At 42.8% G+C, this 20,189-nt stretch overlaps 2 protein-coding genes across 6 annotated transcripts in view; both read left to right on the top strand.

The window, feature by feature from the left end:
- Nucleotides 1-4,378, top strand: part of LOC110492270 (5'-nucleotidase domain-containing protein 2) — a 34,196-nt gene extending 29,818 nt beyond the window's left edge. Inside the window, exons 12-14 of one of the 2 annotated variants that reach the window (XR_005036542.1) lie at nucleotides 1,089-1,229; nucleotides 2,090-2,210; nucleotides 2,591-2,643. Coding sequence is in view for 1 of the 2 variants with exons in the window: in XM_021566449.2 (XP_021422124.2) it covers nucleotides 1,089-1,229; nucleotides 2,591-2,655; nucleotides 3,475-3,736 (468 nt within the window). In the remaining variant the exon portion in view is untranslated. Of the gene's footprint in view, nucleotides 1-1,088; nucleotides 1,230-2,089; nucleotides 2,211-2,590; nucleotides 2,656-3,474 lie in introns of those variants that run through there. The other variant, XM_021566449.2, reaches the window with a different exon arrangement.
- Nucleotides 4,379-5,894: 1,516 nt separating this feature from the next.
- LOC110492269 (TBC1 domain family member 25) lies at nucleotides 5,895-17,179 on the top strand. 4 transcript variants are annotated; one of them, XM_021566444.2, is made up of 8 exons: nucleotides 5,895-6,903; nucleotides 7,870-7,979; nucleotides 8,474-8,628; nucleotides 8,862-9,061; nucleotides 9,159-9,350; nucleotides 10,502-10,777; nucleotides 12,136-13,719; nucleotides 16,630-17,179. In XM_021566444.2, exons 1-8 carry the CDS (start codon nucleotides 6,859-6,861, stop codon nucleotides 16,960-16,962), a joined length of 2,895 nt encoding a protein of 964 aa, XP_021422119.2. In that variant the 5' UTR covers nucleotides 5,895-6,858; the 3' UTR covers nucleotides 16,963-17,179. The 4 variants fall into 4 exon arrangements, with proteins under 4 accessions (XP_021422119.2, XP_021422121.2, XP_021422122.1 ...); XM_021566446.2 differs by having other exon boundaries at nucleotides 5,898-6,903; nucleotides 8,862-8,986; XM_021566447.2 differs by lacking the exon at nucleotides 16,630-17,179 and having other exon boundaries at nucleotides 5,898-6,903; nucleotides 12,136-14,939.
- Nucleotides 17,180-20,189: the final 3,010 nt, after the last annotated feature.

Below are 20,189 nucleotides of genomic sequence, written 5' to 3'. Positions count from 1 at the left end.
CATTAGAGTTACCAGCCTCAGAAATTGCAACCCAAATAAATGCTTCAGAGTTCAAGTAACAGACACATCTCAACATCAACTGTTCAGAGGAGACTATGTGAATCAGGCCTTCATGGTCGAATTGCTGCAAAGAAACAACTACTAAAGGACACCAATAATAAGAAGAGATTTGCTTGGGCCAAGAAACATGAGCAATGGCCATTAGACCGGTGGAAATCTGTCCTTTGACAGAAATTTGAGATTTTTGGTTCCAACCTCCCTGTCTTTGTGAGATACAGAGTAGATTAACGGGTGATCGCTGCATGTGTGGTTCCCACCGTCAAGCATGGAGGTGTGGTGCTATGCTGGTGACACTGTCTGTGATTTATTTAGATTTCAAGGCACACAAATAGCATGGCTATCACAGTATTCTGCAGCGATACTTCATCCCATCTGGTTTGGGCCTATCATTTGTTTTTTAAACAGGACAATGTCCCAACTCACCTCCAGGCTGTGTAAGGGCTATTTGACCAAGAAGGAGAGTGATGGAGTGCTGCATCAGATGACCTGGCCTCCACAATCCTCTGACCTCAACCCAATTGAGATGGTTTGGGATGAGTTGGACTGCAGAGTGGAAAACAAGCCAACAAGTGCTCAGCATATGTGGGAACTCCTTCAAGACTGTTGGAAAAGCATTCCAGGTGATTGAAAGAATGCTAAGAGATTTCAAAGCTGTCATCAAGGCAAAGGGTGGCTGCTTTGAAGAATCTGAAATAGCAAAATATAACACTTTTTTGGTTACTACATGATTCCATATGTGTTATTTCATAGTTTTGATGTCTTCACTATTCTACAATTTAGAAAATTATTAAAAAAAATAAGAAAAAGCCCTTGAATGAGTAGGTGTGTCCAAACTTTTGACTGGTACTATGTCTGAATATTTTGGTGACTGATGCAGGCAGTGTGGATGTGATTTCTCCACACAGGAAATGGCAAACAGAAATTGACTTTGTTTTAAGGTCTGTGTCCCACATTGTGCTTACTGTAATAACCTGTGTCATGTTGTGGCTAGTCATTGTACTGGGCTGACTACTCATGCTCTTCTGCAGGACCTGATGCTGCGTCACGGCTGGCGGACAGGAGCCATAGTACCGGAGCTGGAGGTGGAGACCAGGGTTGTGAACACGGAGCAGTATGCCCAGGGCCTCACCTGGCTGCAGGCACTCACCGGTCTGCTGGAGCGCATGCAGGTACACTTATAGAGCTATAGTGTGTTCTACAACATATAAATTGGCAAACTGTGAGGTCAAAGCAATGTTGCGTTTACCGGTTGGAAATCCCACTTATCGCTCATGGAGCAGCACCGCTCCACACTCACAGTGTGGGAAAAAATGCTGCTCAAAATTCGCTCCATTCATTAAAATCACAATTTAGCCAAAACCCATCTATTTTTGTGACTGCCTTGACCTACCATATGGTTTTGAAGTATTAAAACCAAACCATATGATTTGAATGAAAATGATTTGAGTAAACATGAAAAGGTGAATGTAAGAAGCGCTCATTTCAAATAGGCCACATGAAATATTATACAACATATAAACACTCTAAATAGGTCAGGAGCCAGACAGGGAGCCTAAGAAGGAACTAAAATGACTTATTTAGGCTGTATTATTTCAATGCTATAGCCTACAAAGGAATACATTGTGAAGCATTTGCGAGTGTGACAGCATAGGCTGGTAGGGACATAAAGCGCTCAGCATTTAAACAACATTTCGTTGTATCATTATAGTCTATAAATTGGGCATATAGGCTGTGACTTAGAATTAAATGTAAAATGCCTTATCAGGCTTAGTCTACTGTGCCTTTTGAATTCATTTTTAGAAACACGAGTCTGGCCAGAGTCTGTGGCTTCAGACTCATGCGACGATGCCTGGAGAGCAGGCCAGCAGTGGAGAATATCCTCTCTGAGCTTGCAGAGCCTCTGGGGATGCTAAACACCCTTTTGGCCACTCTGGTCAGAGATGCAGAGGTGTTTTATTTTTTATTTTTCTATAGGTAGGATAGGTAGGCCTTAAGGTTTTTTTCTACCCACCTTGTTCCTTTCTTTTAGCATGTACACGAAGTACACCATCATGCTTTCTGGATACGCGTCTTTTCAGATTCCATAATGATTCTTTAGTTGTGGACACTATATCACCGCACTCCCCCTCTTGTTCTTGGTCCTCATCCTTGTAAGTCATTTTGATTTTGCAACTGTTTTATCAGTTTCTTTATTAAAATATTTTGAACTCCATGACAGTAGCTAAAGCAAGGGGCTATAGTAGCACACAAGTAGACTACAAATGCATGCTGGGCCAGGCATGCCCTGAGCTTGTGAAGTGAGCGCTACTGGAGCAGGCTCCAGCCTTTGGTAATCTCGCTCAGCGCTCCAGTCAAATTGGTCATGCTCCGCTGCACATACTCTGGTCCCAATCAATTGTACCCCCACAATAATCACTACTACTACAAGCTAATATTATGATATATTTTTTTTACCCATCAGCCATGCCATGTTTTTTTATGTTAAGATGAAAGTGTTCAAGTAAAAACATTTTTATTGAACTTGTTGCAGATGCATCGAGATCCAGAGTCAAAGAAAGTTCTGCAGGATTGGTTGAAGGAGAGAGAAGAGCTTCGGTGAGTCTAGTGTTAGTAGATATTATACACAAAATATACAAAAGTATGTGGACACCCCTTGAAATTAGTGCTTTCGGCTATTTCAGTCACACCTGTTGCTGACAGGTGTTAAACTCGAGCACAAAGCCATGCAAACTCCATAGAACAGTGGCAGTAGAATGGCCTTACTGAAGATCTCAGTAACTTTCAATGTGGCACCATCACAGAATGCCACCTTTCAAAAAGTCACTTCATCAAATTTCTACCCTGCTAGAGCTGCCCTGGTCAACTGTAAGTGCTGTTATTGTGAAGTGGAAATTATCTAGGAGCAACAATGGCTCAGCTGTGAAGTGGTAGGCCAGACAAGCTCACAGAACGGGAACGCCGAGTGCTGTAGCGCGCAAGAAAATTGTCTGTCCTCGGTTGCAACACTCAATACCGAGTTCCAAACTGCCTCTGGGAGCAACATCAGCACAAGAACTGTTCACGGGAGCTTCATGAATTGGGCTCCATGGCCGAGCAGCCGCACACACGCTTAAGATCACCATGCGCAATGCCAAGCATCAGCTGGAGTGGTGTAAAACTCGCCACCATTGTTATAGCAACAAAGCGGGGACCAACTCCATATTAATGCCCATGATTTTGGAATGAGATATTCGACGAGCAGGTGTCCACATACTTTTGGTCATGTAGTGTATGTCATAATATTCCAAATTTAATTTATCAAGACCGTCGGACAGCAAGTCAGACCTAAAGGATTCAGTGTAATTTTGATTTAACAAGCTTCGTACTGACCTATGAACTTCCTTTGACCCTTTCTTTCATTTTCCCCCCTCACAGAGCTGTGACCAAGAACCTGTTCAACCCTCACTTTGGTAGCATTTTCCGCACCTGCCACAACCCCACCTACTTCTCCCGTCGCCTGTGCCGCTTCTCTGATGTCTACATGGCATCCATCAGCTGTCTGCTGAACTACGACCTCTCCTACACCTTCTACCCTCGTCGCACCCCCCTGCAGCATGAGGCTCCCCTGTGGATGGACCAGCTTTGCACTGGCTGCATGAAGACTCCCTTTCTGGAGGAGATGGCTCACATCCGCTGAGAGGGGCAATCCAAGATCTCACAAACCGCAAACTGAATATGAAGATGCAGGAACTGAGGCTAAGCTGAGAGTAAGGAGGCATGGTGGACAACCCAGAACAGGTTAAAGGTTTGCACGGATCATGAGTGCCACCTGCTGGGTTATTGTATGCCAGTAGGCCTACAGTAGTAGCATATCATAATATCTGCCTATTCAAGTCACCCAATAGAACTTGGTTGGCCAGGACATTTGATGGGTTTAGCCATTAGTTTTACTTTTTAGGTTAGTTAAGGTTGTAACTTGTTATCCACACCATGTACAAATGTATGTTTTTGATATCTGTCACATGATTGACTTTTTAAATCTCATTTTAACCATGTAGCCTGTAACGGACTGATGTCATATAATGACATACAGTATCTTATGACCGCATCAGTTTGTTTTGAGTAATGGGTCTTGATTATTATAATTTTTTACAAGTATATTTTAAGTCATTGGTGTTACCGCCTTGAAAATCACTCATTACAAAGGACCTTGAGCATAGGGGCCTATATTAAAGGAAAGGATTAGTTAATCAAACCCTTTTAGTGTGTCGTAAATGTGAGGATTGAGAATTGTGTTTAAATAAAGTGTCATTGGTGTTGCATTGTGAGAAATTATTAATCATATCACTTTTGTAAATTATTTTAAAAGGGTTATTGACCATAGATGTTCATTTCTGTGGCCTCCATTTTATGAAAATCCTCAATTACCTAAAAGTTGGCATTGGTGTTACTGCTCCTACTGGTGGCACAATGTTATCATAATGGTCCAAATGTATTAAGCTGCCATATTAGTTTGTTTATAATGGGAAAATGTATCCAAATACATAGAAATTAAATAGAAATCTACAAAAAAAATAAGAATTTTTTACAAAATGCAATACTTAAATGCCAACCCAAATCACAGAATGACCTTTTTAACTAAATGTGTTTTTGTAGTAACTGAGCTTTCATGTCAGTTTCTGAACAGTACACTCCACCAAGGGAGGGAAATATGGTAGGATGGTGAATTCAAGAAAATCCTCTTGAAAAAGAAATGGCACTTTATAATTCTTGAATGAGATTTTTATTTTGCTTACTAATTGATTATTTGAGGATTCCAGTCCGCATGTTTTGGTTGCGGGCCGTGTCAGTGGCACTGTATTTATAGTTCTCCACATATTCTATGTCATAACCGTCCAGAGTAGTGATGCTAGTCAGGCGGGTGCGGGCAGCGATAGGTTGAAGAGCATGCATTTCGTTTTGCTAGCATTTAAGAACAGTTGGAGGCCACGGAAGGAGTGTTTTATGGCATTGAAGCTTGTTTGGAGGTTTGTTAACTCCGTGTCGAAAGAAGGGCCAGATGTATACAGAATGGTATTGTCTGCGTAGAGGTGGATCAAAGAATCACCCGCAGCAAGAGCTACATCATTGATATATAAAGAGAAAAGAGTCGCCCTGAGAATTGAACCCTGTGGCACCCCCATAGAGACTGCCAGAGGTCTGGACAACAGGCCCTCTGATTTGACACACTGTACTCTATCTGAGAAGTAGTTAGTGAACCAGGCGAGGCAGTCATTAGAGAAACCAAGTCTATTGAGTCTGCCGATAAGAATACGGTGATTGACAGAGTCGAAAGCCTTGGCCAGGTTGATGAAGACATCTGCACAGTACTGTCTTTTATCGATAGTTGTTATGATATAGTTTAGGACCTTGAGCGTGGTTGAGGTGCACCCGTGACCAGCTCGGAAACCAGATTGCATAAAGGAGAAGGTACGGTGGGATTCGAAATGGTCGGTGATCTGTTGGTTCACTTGGCTTTCGAAGACTTTAGAATGGCAGGGCAGGCTGGATATAGGTCTGTAACAGTTTGGGTTGAGTGTGTCTCCTGCTTTGAAGAGGGGGATGACCGCTGGCAGCTTTCCAATCTTTTGGAATTTTAGACGATATGAATGAGAGGTTTAACAGATTAGTAATAGGGGTTGCAACAATGGCGGCAGATAATTTTAGGAAGAGAGGGTCCAGATTGTCTAGCCCAGCTGATTTGTAGGGATCCAGATTTTGCAGCTCTTTCAGAACATCAGCTGTCTGGATTTGGGTGAAGGAGAAGCGGCGGGTGGGGGGGGCCCTTGAGCCAGTTGCTGCGGCAGGGTGAAGAGCTGTTGGCCGGGATTGGGGTAGCCAGGTGGAAAGCATGGCCAGCCGTAGAGAAATGCTTATTGAAATTCTCGATTATCATGGATTTATCAGTGGTGACAGCGTTTCCTAGTCTCAGTTCAGTGGGCTGCTGGGTGGAAGGTACTCTTATTCTCCATGGACTTTACAGTGTCCCAAAACTTATTGGAATTAGTGCTGCAGGATGTAAATTTTGTTTGAAAATGCTAGCCTTTGCTTTCCACTTGACTGTGTGTATTGGTTCCTTATATCAGTACATTCATAACAAGCTAAACATTACCAAACTTCTATTTCGATCAAATAAGCCTCAAGTAGCACATTTTGCAATTCAATTTGTTGACCAAATTTAACACTCTCTCATTGACCTCCATACAAAAAAATCCACACTTTCCAGGTGGAAAACTAGGGCATCATCTTTCGACGAAGAGTTTCCATGTTGGAAATTACCGTGTTCCGAGTTTCCATAAACGCACCATCAGCAGCACTAAATGATGTAATGTATACGTGCGTCATATCCCGAGTTCCAGTCGTGAAAGCTGAAACTTCAATATTTTTTGGAGATATTAAAAGTCCTCATTTGTTAGCAAGAAAGGCATTTGGAGTTTTTTTTACATTTTTAGCTAGAATGTTAACATCGGATTATTCTCAAATTCTGTAGTAAATTATATTTTCTGTTTCTTGTTATTCAGAACATAATCACGGAAATAATATTTGACAAATTAGCTTCAGTGAAGTACTGCAAATGTGTGGATGAGCTTTTATTTTAAAACAAATTCCCGTCAAACAGGAAACAGATTTCTCTTAATGTCGTAGATGTACAGGTCTGGACAAAGCCGCGACTGAAAAACATGAGTCGCCGCGACCGTTCTCTTCCAATTTGACAAATGCCTATGTAAGAAAAATCGAATTGAATACAACAATCGCGGGTCCAGTGGACTCCTCATCAACATGGCAACTGATGAGGAGAGGGGCGTAGTGCGTGTCAAAGTCAAGGTGAGGAATATGTGAACGATGGAATAGCTGCAGCTAGCTTGGGGTACCCTTTGACATGTATCACATTTCCAGGTAGCTAGCTTTATTGTTATCACCGTGGCTGACGTATTTTGGCCATTTCTCGTTACATTTTGGTGACTTTTGCGTTAGCTTGTAGCAGTTTGAACTGCTAGCATTTTCTTCTACCCAGAACAGTGCTTTGTTGTTTTTTAGCATTGATCCTGCTAACATCTAATGAGGATGGACCGTTATTCTGAACGTAACCCTCTTGGATCTTCTGACTACAAAAAGTAAATAATGTATCTATGAAAAATAACGGATTAGGAAGATTCGATTATTGACAATAGGTCTAACTAGCTACCTGCTGCTGGTGTTGATATGTGATCGTGCACCGGGGAAACAATTTTAAAGCAATATTGAGAGTCAACTAAACCCGCGAATCTTGACAGCTAGTTAGAATGGTTTATTGTGTTATACCAAATAATGAACTGTTATTCACAGGCAGAACCCCACAGTGACGTGGCTGGTTATTATACCGTTGTCTTGATGCTTTAGTAATAGTAGTGAGTCATTTAGTTAACATCGCCGTCATCACCAGATCAGCTCTGAGCTCTTGACTGAGAACTGGTGACACGTCATTTAGTGATATAAAAGGAAGCATTTCTGCTCTCTTGTGACAAATATAGCCTACACCATTTTTGATCTACGACCCAATCGTTACAAAAAAAGGTTAGTCTGCCATTGTAGAAGGTCAGTCTGCTATTTATGACATTCACCTTTGTTGTTGGCTTTTGGTAGCCTGGGTTAACTGAATTTCAAAACTTCATTCTGGAACCCAGGCTAGCCTTTTTATTGGAACTGAAGAATGACATTGATTCAGTCACACATGATTTACAGTGATGATATGAAATAGGCCTACAATGTACCTCAATGAATGTTTACATGATTGTTTCTCGCCTTCCTCAGAAGTGTGAGGGGATGCTGCCAGTGGAGTTTCGCTCATTTGCTGTGGATCCTCAGATAACATCACTTGAGGTGCTACAGCACATCCTCATCCGAGCCTTTGAGTTAAATGGGTGAGGAGGAGCATCAACATAATAATGTCTACAGTGCTGTTGATTGACATGGCAAGCAGAATTGTGGAGGTGCATAAAAATGGCAGCCTCCATGCACTTTACTAAGTTTGTCCTTTTGTACATTGCTCTTCGTTTCTCTTTTTTTGTATTGGCATTAGCACAGTTTACATGATCCCAATTTTAGCTCCAAGATGGCTGCAGTTTGAAAAAGTAGATTGTGCTGATTTGTTGGCGCATTGAACCATGTCGTGCGCCATAGTTTAAAAACTCCATGGATAGTGCTAAACATTAACTGAATATCTGAATTCCACCATTATTTTGCACTTTCACCATTCTGCAGACAATATTAGAAAGTTTTGTTTCGTGAGAAAGCTTTGCCTACAGTAAAGTTTGAAAAGGTTATGGATATGGAAGGACTTGGATTGCCATGTTTTCTAGAATTGATATCAGCCTTTTAGATATTGCTATCAGCTATTTTCTTGTTTCCTAATTAGCAAACGCAACTTTGGAATAAGTTACCTATCCCGGGACCGTGGAGGTTTGGAAGTGTATCTTTCGCTCCTGTCTGACTGGGATTTAGATGCTGCATTTGTCAGTGCAGCTAAACCTTATCTACAACTCAAGATGGACATTAAGCCTGCCGAAGACAGTAAGCAGACCCGTCAAACGTTCTGTTGATGTGTTCCTTTGGGTCACCACCTGAAGAACTTGTGTGTGTGCGCACGCTTTCATTCAGTATATGTTTTTGGGAAATGGGGTAAATTAGCTTGTGTTAAGTAGCTGCTATTGAAGCTTTTTTTGTTGTTGCAATGTATTTGTTGGCCTCTCCTTCATACAGTCCCATTTTACGACCATCTCGTTTACCCTGCTTCTTCCTTTTAGGTCCCGTTATGGAAGACTGGGACATAATAAGCCCCAAAGAAGTGATTTGTTCTGACCAGCTTCCCGGGGATAGGAGGTCCTTGGCGGCTGCTGCCCTCCCCTTCACCCAGTCCCTACTGTCCCAGGTTACTGACAACGCTCTCGCTCTTCACCCTGTCAGCCATCTTTTTTACCAGCCAGTCACTGCTGCCTTGAGTCAGGTCCTTCTGCTAATGCTAAATAACTCCAGTTCTTAGGTTAGTGTTGCTCCCAAAGACCCACCTGCGGTTTAATCTCTTGCTGTCTGTCTCTGTTCAGATGATGGGTCGAACACTGTCCAGAGTACAACAGGCCTTGAGCTGGTCTTATGGGGAGGAGGTGAAGCCTTTCAAGCCCCCATTGAGCGATGCAGAGTTCCACAGTTACCTCAACGGCCAGGGCCAGCTTTCCCGACCAGAGGAACTGAGGCTACGCATCTATCATGGTGGGGTAGAGCCTTCACTACGCAAGGTAACAGTGCATTCGCTGACAGATTCCAACAACTAACAGACAGCTAGTTTAACCCTCGATACCAAAGCATTTCACAAATATAATTGAAAGTACTAGAAAATCAAATAAAATCCCATAGTACCGAATCTTAACTTGAATGTGTTTAACTTAGACTTTCTTGTAACCATGCATTGGTGTCAATGGGAGATTTACGCAGACATTTGAGTTTGAGAAGGGCCCATGGTCTCCAAAACATTGACGGGAATTGGGTACTTATGGTCTTTGGATATGAATAATTTCCCGAAGTGTGAATTAGATGTGGGACTAAAGCATGTTTCACTTCAGAGTGTAAACAGTATCTATGTAGGTCATTCAATGTGGAACATGAATGTATGAGAAAATGAGCACAAAGAAATGCCATTTGAATGTAGAAGAGCGATATTGTTAAATTACTATACACTCACTGTATTGTATGAACATAGATATTTTAGATAGTGAAGCTAAAACATATAATTTGGCTCTGAGGTGGCAGTACAGAATGTCACCTTTTATTTGAGGGTATTTTCATACATATCTGTTTTACCATTTAGAAATGAAAGCACTTTATGTATCTTGTCCCCCCATTTGGAAGGTATCATAAGTATTTGGACAAATTCCCTTATGTGTATTAAAGTAGTCAAAAGTTTATTATTTGGTCCCATATTTCTAGCATGCCAAGACTACAACAACCTTGCAACATTTGTTTTGGTTGTTTTTCAGATGATGTTGTGCCCAATAGAAGGGAATGGTAAATAATGTATTGTCATTTTGGAGTCATTGTAAATAAGAATAGAATATGTTTTTGAACACTTTACATTAATGTGGATTCTACCATGGTTACGGATAATCATGAAAGAATTGTGGATAATGATGAAAAAAATGCTACCCTCCCCTGTTATTGGCAATGTTGATAGGTTAGCATCTCTTGGGGGTATGTCTTTGTGCCTTTTAACTTTCAATTAATTCATGATTATCTATAATCATGGTAGCATCCACATTAATGTAGAAGTGTTCTTTACTGTCGCCTAGAGCCTACAAATTGCTGGTGTATATCCTATAAACCCCTAAACCCCTTCTCTAATGGACAGTTTGTGGTAAAAAATAATTTCAGATCTGTCATTTCCTCTGTCCAGGTTGTGTGGCGTTACCTCCTGAACGTGTACCCCGATGGGCTGACCGGTCAGGAGAGGATGGACTACATGAAGAGAAAGACTAGGGAGTACGACCAGCTGAAGGGGGAGTGGTCAGCTAGGGTCAGTCCAGAGGACCTGGAGTTCATCAGGGGCAACGTACTGAAGGACGTCCTGAGGACCGACCGGGCCCATCCCTATTACGCCGGCTCCGAGGACAGCCCCCACCTCACCGCTCTCACCGACCTGCTTACCACCTTTGCCATTACACATCCACAGGTGTTGGGATCTATTTTTTTCCCCGTCCTCTTTGGTAGCCTGATGGTGGCGTTATACGGACATGTTTGCATTCCTTTTACATTCCTTGACATGCAGACATGCTAAGGGGTGTGGTGTTATTAGCTCAGTGAGAACAAATATATGCTCAACGCTGGTGTTTGGCGTCTTCAATTCTGTCTATTTGCATTTGAGTTATGATTAGTAAACCCTGTCTACTTGCAGTGATACAGTATATAGACAAACGTATGTGGACTTCCCTTCAAATTAGTGGATTTGTCTATTTCAGCCACACCCATTGCTGACAGGTGTGTAAAATGGAGCTCACATGTAATCTCCATAGACAAACATTGGCAGAAGAATGGCCTTACTGAAGAACTTAGGGACTTTCAATGTGGCACCGTCATAGGATGCCACCTTTCCAACAAGTCAGTTTCTCAAATTTCTGCCCTGCTAGAGCTGCCCTGGTCAACTAAGTGCTGTTATTGTGAAGTGGAAACATCTAGGAGCAACAATGGCTCAGCCACGAAGTGGTAGGTCACTCGGATAGCTGAGTGCTGAAGCACGCAGCTCATAAAATAATTGTCCGTCTTCGGTTGTAACACTCACTACCGAGTTCCAAACTGCCTGGAAGCAACATCAGCACAATAACAGTTTGTTGTGAGCTTTATGAAATAGGTTCCCATGGCCGAGCAGCCGCACACAAGCCTAAGATTGCAATGCCAAGCGTTGGCTGGAGTGGTGTAAAGCTCGCCGCCATTGGACTCTGGAGTAGTGGAAAAGCGTTCTCTGGAGGGATGAATCACTCTTTACTGTCTGGCAGTCCGACGGATGATTTTGGGTTTGGCAGATGCCAGGAGAACGCTACCTTCCCAAATGCATAGTGCCAGCTGTAAAGTTTGGTGGATGAGGAATAATGGTCTGGGGCTGTTTTTCATGTTTCGGGCTAGGGAAATCTCAACGTTACAGTTAACAATGACATTCCAGATGATTAAGTGCTTCCAACTTTGTGGCAACAGTTTGAGGAAAGACCCTTTCCTGTTTCAGTATGACAATGCCCCTGTGCACACAGCGGGGTCCATACAGAAATGGTTTGTCGAGATCGGTGTGGACAGAGACCTAAACCCCATCGAACAACTTTGAGATGAATTGAAACACCGACTGCGAGCCAGGCCTAAACGCCCAACATCAGTGCCCGACCTCACTAATGCTCTTGTGGCTGAATGGAACCAATTCCATATTAATGGCCAATATTTTGGAATGAAATGTTTGACGAGCAGGTGTCCACATACTTTTGGTCATGTAGTGTATGTAATCCTAGTTTTTGCTGTGTTTTAATTCATTTCAACTCTGTTTCGTAGGTGTCGTACTGCCAAGGCATGAGTGACATCGCTTCTCCGATACTTGCCGTTATGGACAATGAGGCACACGCATTCATCTGTTTCTGTGGCATCATGAAACGCCTAGAGGGCAATTTCCGCCCGGATGGCCAACTCATGTCTGTCAAGTTCCAGCATCTGAAGCTGCTACTGCAGTACTCAGACCCCGAGTTCTACTGTTACTTGGTGTCCCGCGGAGCTGATGACCTGTTCTTCTGTTACCGCTGGCTGCTCTTGGAACTCAAACGGGAGTTTGCCTTCGACGATGCCCTGAGGATGCTGGAGGTCACCTGGAGCTCCCTGCCTCCTGATCCACCTGAAACGGAAGTGGAGCTTTTTGGGCCTCCCCTAGAGACAGACCAGACCAGAATGACATCTGAGAGTGGTGTTGAAAAGAGGCCTGCTTTCGCAGGAGAAGAAGGGGAGCAGAAAGAGAAGCAGCGGAGACGACACATGTTGAGGCCTTCAAGAGAAGAGGCAGACGGTGGGAGAAAGATCGACATGGAGGAAGGAGAGCGGGAGGACAGAGGAGCCAGAAGAGAGGGTGAGGGGAACTTTGACATGCCTTACGTAGGAAAGGAGAAGGCGCACAATAATGCGCCTGTTCCTCCCTTTGAGAAGCAGACCAGTTTTGGTGAGTTCAAATACTACAATGCACGGAACAAGGACAGCTTTGATTTCGTGGAGAGAGACGCACCAGAGGGTCCTGTTGAGATGGAAGCCTCCTTGCACCCTGTATCAAGTCCACTGGCCCGGCAGGTCACCGAGGACAGCGAGGAGGATCCAGGGGAGAGGGCACCTCTTATAACGGATGATGACAAGTCCTCCAGCCCAGAGACGGAGGAGAGGAGCTCCCCTAATGGACAAACAGCCTCTCCGGTCTCCCCATTTCCTCATGGTCTGCCAAGCTGGAAGAATGGTTCCTCTCTGTCTCCAGGCTCCACTCCCTCCCCCTCAAGTTGGAGAGGTGCCCTCACAGACACCCCGTCACCAAAGTACACCTCCCCCATTTTACCCAACGGAAGGGTTGAGTCGCCAGAGAAAGCCACAAGAGGATTTGCTTCCTTTGCGTCAGTGCCGAATGGAACCGGAGCTAACTCTCCCGCTACCCCCACAGGGAGGTCCTTGGTTTCCTCTCCCCTACTGACTAGATCATTGCTCTCCTCCCCTATTTTGTCCTTCGGGAGAGCTCTTCCTTCGCTGCCGGTCAGCACAGTGAACAAGTCCTTTCCCAGTAACCTCCCTTCTCCTTGCAGCAGAGCCTCCAGCACTGCGCCCAACACTCCAAATTCAACCAAACCAGAGAATACCACCATCAAACCTTGTTCCCTGCCACCGCCTCAAGAGTTTGGTAAAGGGAATCCTTTCATGTTGTTCCTGTGCCTGTCAATCCTGTTGGAGCATCGAGACCACATTATAAAGAACAGCTTTGATTACAACGAGCTGGCTATGCACTTTGACCGCCTTGTTCGGCGACACAATCTGGGCAGGGTGCTGCAGCGCGCCAAAGCCTTGTTTGCGGACTACCTGCAGAGTGAGGTGTGGGATTCGGAGGAAGGGGATGAGGTCAGCTCGGACTCGCCCACCACAGTCACTGCTGCTTTCCACTCCCCGCCCCCCTCTGCCACCAGGCCTCTTTTTACCCCTTTGTCATCCTCTCCAAACTCCACCTATAACCTGGCTGACACCATACCTTCCCCTTCTTCACCTGTCTCCCTCTCTCCCTCCTCTTGACTTCTGTCACTATATCTCCAACACATTTACAGTACAATGAGTAATGGTTGCCTAGTCCAGCTGTTTGTCCCTTTATTGTTGCTCATCTTATTTAGCTCTCCACCCATACCAGACTTGACTAGAAGGTTACTACTGTTAGTTCTTCATGTCTATGCTGTCAGTATTGCTCTTCTCTCCATTTCCTCTAATCAACAAGTTCTCATGCTTACTCTTGCCTTGCTATGCACTCATCCATTGAGTTTTTACTGTTTCAAACTTTTAGTTACAGGGATAATAATGTTTCAAATACCTTTTACCTTTATATCAGGGCCCAGGGCTGGACACATTGTGTTGCCCACGGTTAACATGGATAAGAACCTCATTGGATAAGCCACAACTGTGTCTTCTTGACCAAAGAGCTCTAGTTGTGTGATCACACTGCTAAGAACCAAAACTGGCACATTGCTAGTCTGGACTTTTTAGCATAACTGCAGTGTGTATGGTTACTGGTTCAAGCTCTGCCCCCTCTGTTCCCTGACTTGGCTACAGTTGGAGTGGGCGCTGGCCATTGGAAGTATGGAGAAATATGAACAGTATGAATGAGTCATGCGACTCCCCTTAAAAATGCCCTGTTGAGAATATATCAAATATGCCTGTATTTGACTACACACATGCCAGCATAGTGATTATGAGGACACTAACAACAGCAACAGAGCTTTGTAAAGGTTATATTCATGAGTCAGTAATTGCATTGTGTATCATTACATTTTCTATCAAAATAATTTAAATACTGTATCATTTTGGTGTTGCAAGGTCAAATTTTAAATATCAAGGTGAGATTAAGTTATTTTCTTTAGAAATACTATGAAGCATGTTGTGCCCCATAGGAATCTGAATGGCAAAGAAAAGTTACAGTATATTGGGAGAAGCCTTATAAGAAATCAATGGGTTTCAGTACTGCAGTTTCATGGCCAGTTTCTGCATTTGCGCTCACAATTGACTGTTTGCTTTTGAGTCACACGCAACCACTATGATCTGAACAATATACTGTATTAAATGGGAATGTTTTGCTATTCAGGGGTTCAATGGATCATTTAATCGATAACAAACAATGGATGCACAAATTATGCGTTTGCCCTAGATCATGTATGACTGGTACATTGCACAATGTGCACATAGCTACTATATGGTGCTAAAAGATTTCATAAGGTATAGGATTCATCATGGCTTTATGAGAATGGTTTTAAATGTGTAAATTAATGTTATACAGTGGGGCAAAAAAGTATTTAGTCAGCCACCAATTGTGCAAGTTCTCCCACTTAAAAAGATGAGAGGCCTGTAATTTTCATCATAGGTACACTTCAACTATGACAGACAAAATGAGAAAAGAAATCCAGAAAATCACATTGTAGGATTTTTTATGAATTTATTTGCAAATTATGGTGGAAAATAAGTATTTGGTCAGTAACAAAAGTTTATCTCAATACTTTGTTATATACCCTTTGTTGGCAATGACAGAGGTCAAATGTTTTCTGTAAGTCTTCACAAGGTTTTCACACACTGTTGCTGGTATTTTGGCCCACTCCTCCATGCAGATCTCCTCTAGAGCAGTGATGTTTTGGAGCTGTTGCTGGGCAACACAGACTTTCAACTCCCTCCAAAGATGTTCTATGGGGTTGAGATCTGGAGACTGGCTAGGCCACTCCAGGACCTTGAAATGCTTCTTACGAAGCCACTCCTTTGTTGCCCGGGCGGTGTGTTTGGGATCATTGTCATGCTGAAAGACCCAGCCACGTTTCATCTTCAATGCCCTTGCTGATGGTAGACTTTGTTACTTTGGTCCCAGCTCTCTGCAGGTCATTCACTAGGTCCCCCCGTGTGGTTCTGGGATTTTTGCTCACCGTTCTTGTGATCATTTTGACCCCACGGAGTGAGATCTTGCATGGAGCCCTAGATCGAGGGAGATTATCAGTGGTCTTGTATGTCTTCCATTTCCTAATAATTGCTGCCACAGTTGATTTCTTCAAACCAAGCTGCTTACCTATTGCAGATTCAGTCTTCCCAGCCTGATGCAGGTCTACAATTTTGTTTCTGGTGTCCTTGCTCTTTGGTCTTGGCCATAGTGGAGTTTGGAGTGTGACTGTTTGAGGTTGTGGACAGGTGTATTTTATACTGATAACAAGTTCAAACAGGTGCCATTAATACAGGTAACGAGTGGAGGACAGAGAAGAAGTTACAGGTCTGTGAGAGCCAGAAATCTTGCTTGTTCTTAGGTGACCAAATACTTATTTTCCACCATAATTTGCAAATAAATTCATTAAAAACCCTACAATGTGATTTTCTGGATTTTTTTTCTCATTTTGTCTGTCATAGTTGACGTGTACCTATGATGAAAATTACAGGCCTCATCTTTTTAAGTGGGAGAACTTGCACAATTGGTGGCTGACTAAATACTTTTTTGCCCCGCTGTATTGCACAGTTCTGGCCATATATGGTCACCCCTGAACTTTTCTTAAATAATTCCCTATTTATTCTTGAATAAGTTTAATAAAAAATTATTGGATTTTAAACCAAAGGACAAATTTAAGCATTCAAAGAAAATAACACCCTCTCCACAATAAAACATGTGGAGGTGTGCTACCCCTGGTACTGGACTTGAATGTGTTCAATACATAATGAACTCAGTAGATTATCACGGTTTGGAGTGCAATGTTCAACCCAGTGTACAAAAACTGTCTATGTTAAATGTTGTGGATCTTCCAGCAGGTCAACAACCCGAGCATACATCAGAAGCACGCTGTAATGATTCAAGAAGAAACTCTGGACTGGCCAGCAAAGAGTCCAGATCTGAATCACATCTATAACCAATGGCGAGAGCTGAAAACAGCAGTTGGTGGAGGGCACCCCTCAAATATTGAAGAATTCGAGCAGTTTGCTGCTGAAGAGTGGGACAAATTGACAGTAGAAAGGAGCAGCAAGCTCATTGATGGCTACAAGAAGCATTTGTTGGCAGTTACATTGCATTTTGAAAATATTCAGACCCCTTCACTTTTTCCACATTTTGTTATGTTACAGCCTTATTCTAAAACGGATTAACTTATTCTACACACAGAGCGAAAACTTTAAAATGTAAAACGTAAATAACATAAATACCTTATTTACATAACTGTTCAGACCCTTGCTTTGAGATTGTCCTTGAGATGTTTCTAAAACTTGATTGGAGTCCACCCGTGGTAAATTCAATTGATTGGACATGATTTGGAAAGGCACACACCTGTCTACACAAGGTCCAGGAGTTGACAGTGCATGTCATAGCAAAACCAAGCCATGAGGTCGAAGTAATTGTCCGTAGAGCTCCAAGACAGGATTGTGTCGTCACAGATCTGGGGAAGGGTACCAAATTATTTCTGCTTTCATTGAAGGTCCCCAAAAACACAGTGGCCTCGTCATTCTTAAAGGGAACAACTTTGGAACCACCAAGACTCTTCCTAGAGCTGTACACCAGGCCAAACTGAGCAATCGGGGAAGAAGGGCCTTGGTCTGCAGCACTCCACCAATCAGGTGGAAGCCACTCCTCAGTAAAAGGCACATGACAGCCTGCTTGGAGTTTGCCAGAAGGAACCTTAAGGGCTCTCTTGACCATGAGAAAAAACATTCTCTGATCTGATGAAACCAAGATTGAACTCTTTGGCCTGAATGCCCAGCCTCACGTCTGGAGGAAACCTGGCACCCTCCCTACGATGAAGCATGGTGGTGGCAGCATCATGCTGTGGGGATGTTTTTCAGTGGCAGGGACTGGGAGACTAGTCAGGATCGAGGGAAAGATGAACGGCGCAAACTACAGAGAGATCCTTGATGAAAACCTGCTCCAGAACGCTCAGGACCTCAGACTGGGGTGAAGGATCACCTTCCAACAGGACAATGACCCTAAGCACACAGCAAAAACAATGCAGGAGGGGCTTTGGGACAAGTCTGTGAATGTCCTTGAGTGGCCCAGCCAGAGCCCGGACTTGAACCCGATCGAATATCTCTGGAGAGAACTGAAAATAGCTGTGCAGCGACGCTCCCCATCCAGAGGATCTGCAGAGAGGAATGGGAGAAACTCCCCAAATACAGGTGTGCCAAGCTTATATCGTCATACCCAAAAAGACTTGAGGCTGTAATCGCTGCCATAGGTGCTTCAACAAAGTACTGAGTAAAGAGTCTGAATACTTATGTAAATGTAATATATATATTTTTTTTATATATACATTTGTGAAAATGTCTGAACCTGTTTTTGTTTAGTCATTATGGGCTATTGTGTGTAGATTTGAGGGGGTAAAAAACAATTTAATCAATTTTAGAAAAACAAAATGTGGAAACGTCAAGAGGTCTGAATACTTTCCAAAGGCATTGTGTCTTGCAAAATCTGTGCCACCAAGTACTATAGCTCTGGGGTGCCAATGATGTTGTCCATGACATTTGTCTTAAGTTTACAATTTTAGTTTAGAAAATAAAGTTTACAAAAATCAATTGGTTCTGCAATGTTGGCAATCCAAATACCAGGTGTGGAGACCTAAAGCTTTTTTTCAATTTCAACTTATTTTAGAAGAAATAGGGAATTAAAGAAAAGTGCAAGAGTGCCAATATATTTGTCTGGAACTGTATGGCTGGAGAATTCTCTTTTCCTGTAAGATATTTGATTGATTGGTCAAGGTTTTCCTCTGAAGCGAAACATTCCATTGTGAATTTTATGGGCCACTTTCAACAGGACAGAACGTTGTGTAACATCCAGGTAGAAACATACTCAACAAAATATAAACGCAACATGTAAAGTGTTGGTCACATGGTTCATGAGCTGAAATAAAAGATTCCAGAAATTGTATGAATGCACAAAAAGCTTATTTCTCTCAAATGTTGTGCACAAATTTGTTTACATCCCTGTTAATGAGCACTTCAACTTTGCAAAGATAATCCATCCACCTGACAGGTGTGGCATATCAAGAAGCTGATTAAACAGCATGATCATTACAAAGGTACACCTTGTGCTGGGAACAATAAAAGGCCACTCAAAAATGTGCACTTTTGTTACAACACAATGCCACAGATGTCTCAGGTTTTGAAGGGAGCCTTCAATTGGCATGGTGACTGCAGGAATGTCCACCAGAGCTATTGCCAGATAATTTAATTTTAATTTCTCTACCATTAGCCACCTCCAACATTGTTTTAGAGAATTTGTCTGTATGTTCAACTGGCCTAACAACCTCAGCCATATAGCGTTGTGTGGGTCATCGTTGTGAACAGAGTGCCCCATGGTGGTAGTAGGGTTATGGTATGGACAGGCATAAGCAATTTGAATGCACAGAGATACCGTGGTGAGATCTTGAGACCCATTGTCGTGTCATTAATCTGTCGCCATCCCCTCATGTTTCAGCATGATAATGCATGTCGCAAGGATCTGTACACAATTTCTGGAAGCTGAAAATGTCCCAGTTCTCCCATGGCCTGCATACTCACCAGACATGTCACCCGTTGAGCATGTTTGGGATGCTCTGGATCAATGTGTATGACATTGTGTTCCAGGTCCCGCCACTTCGCACAGCCATTGAACAGGAGTGGGACAACATTCCACAGGCCACAATCAACAGCTTGATCAACTCTATGCAAAGAAGATATACTGCATGAGGAAAATAGTGGTCACACACTGGTTTACTGATCCATGCCCCTACCTTTTTTTTAAAAGGTATTTGTGACCAACAGATGCATATCTGTATTCCCAGTCATGTGAAATCCATATATTAGGGCCTAATGAATTCATTTCAAATGACTGATTTCCTCATATGACCTGTAACTCTGTAAAATCTTTGAAATTGTTGCATGTTGCATTTATATTTTTGTTCAGTGTATATTATGTAGAACAAACCTGCCTCTGACATGTAAAATAACATAGGCATCATGGAAAATCCTTGTCTCCAAAAAGTACACTTCAGGAATTTATTTTTATTTTTGGAGATCTCTTTCCAATTCTTGGGAGTCATGTCAACTCTTTTCATGACATTTCTATCTGCAATGTTCCGCAACGTTTGCCTACTGAATGTTGGTATCATGGTTTCATGTGCAGTAGCATTGGAAATGTGGTCCTGATACACCATGTAACAAGAAGGGGACATTACTTCATTTTGTTGTATAGAGTAAGCCTAAATGGAACCTCTTTGCAGTGAAGTGCCTTATCACCAGAAGTAATTGTGTACATGTAGCCTTGATTTATGTTAGTTTTTTTGTGAGCTTGATACTCATCTTTATTTACTCCGCCAACAAGGCTTAATTATCTTCATATTGAACAG

Source organism: Oncorhynchus mykiss, chromosome 16, assembly GCF_013265735.2.
Source record: "Oncorhynchus mykiss isolate Arlee chromosome 16, USDA_OmykA_1.1, whole genome shotgun sequence".
NCBI lineage: Eukaryota > Metazoa > Chordata > Actinopteri > Salmoniformes > Salmonidae > Oncorhynchus > Oncorhynchus mykiss.
The sequence above is the reverse complement of the archived record's forward strand: the minus strand, read 5'-3'. Positions and strand labels throughout refer to the sequence as shown.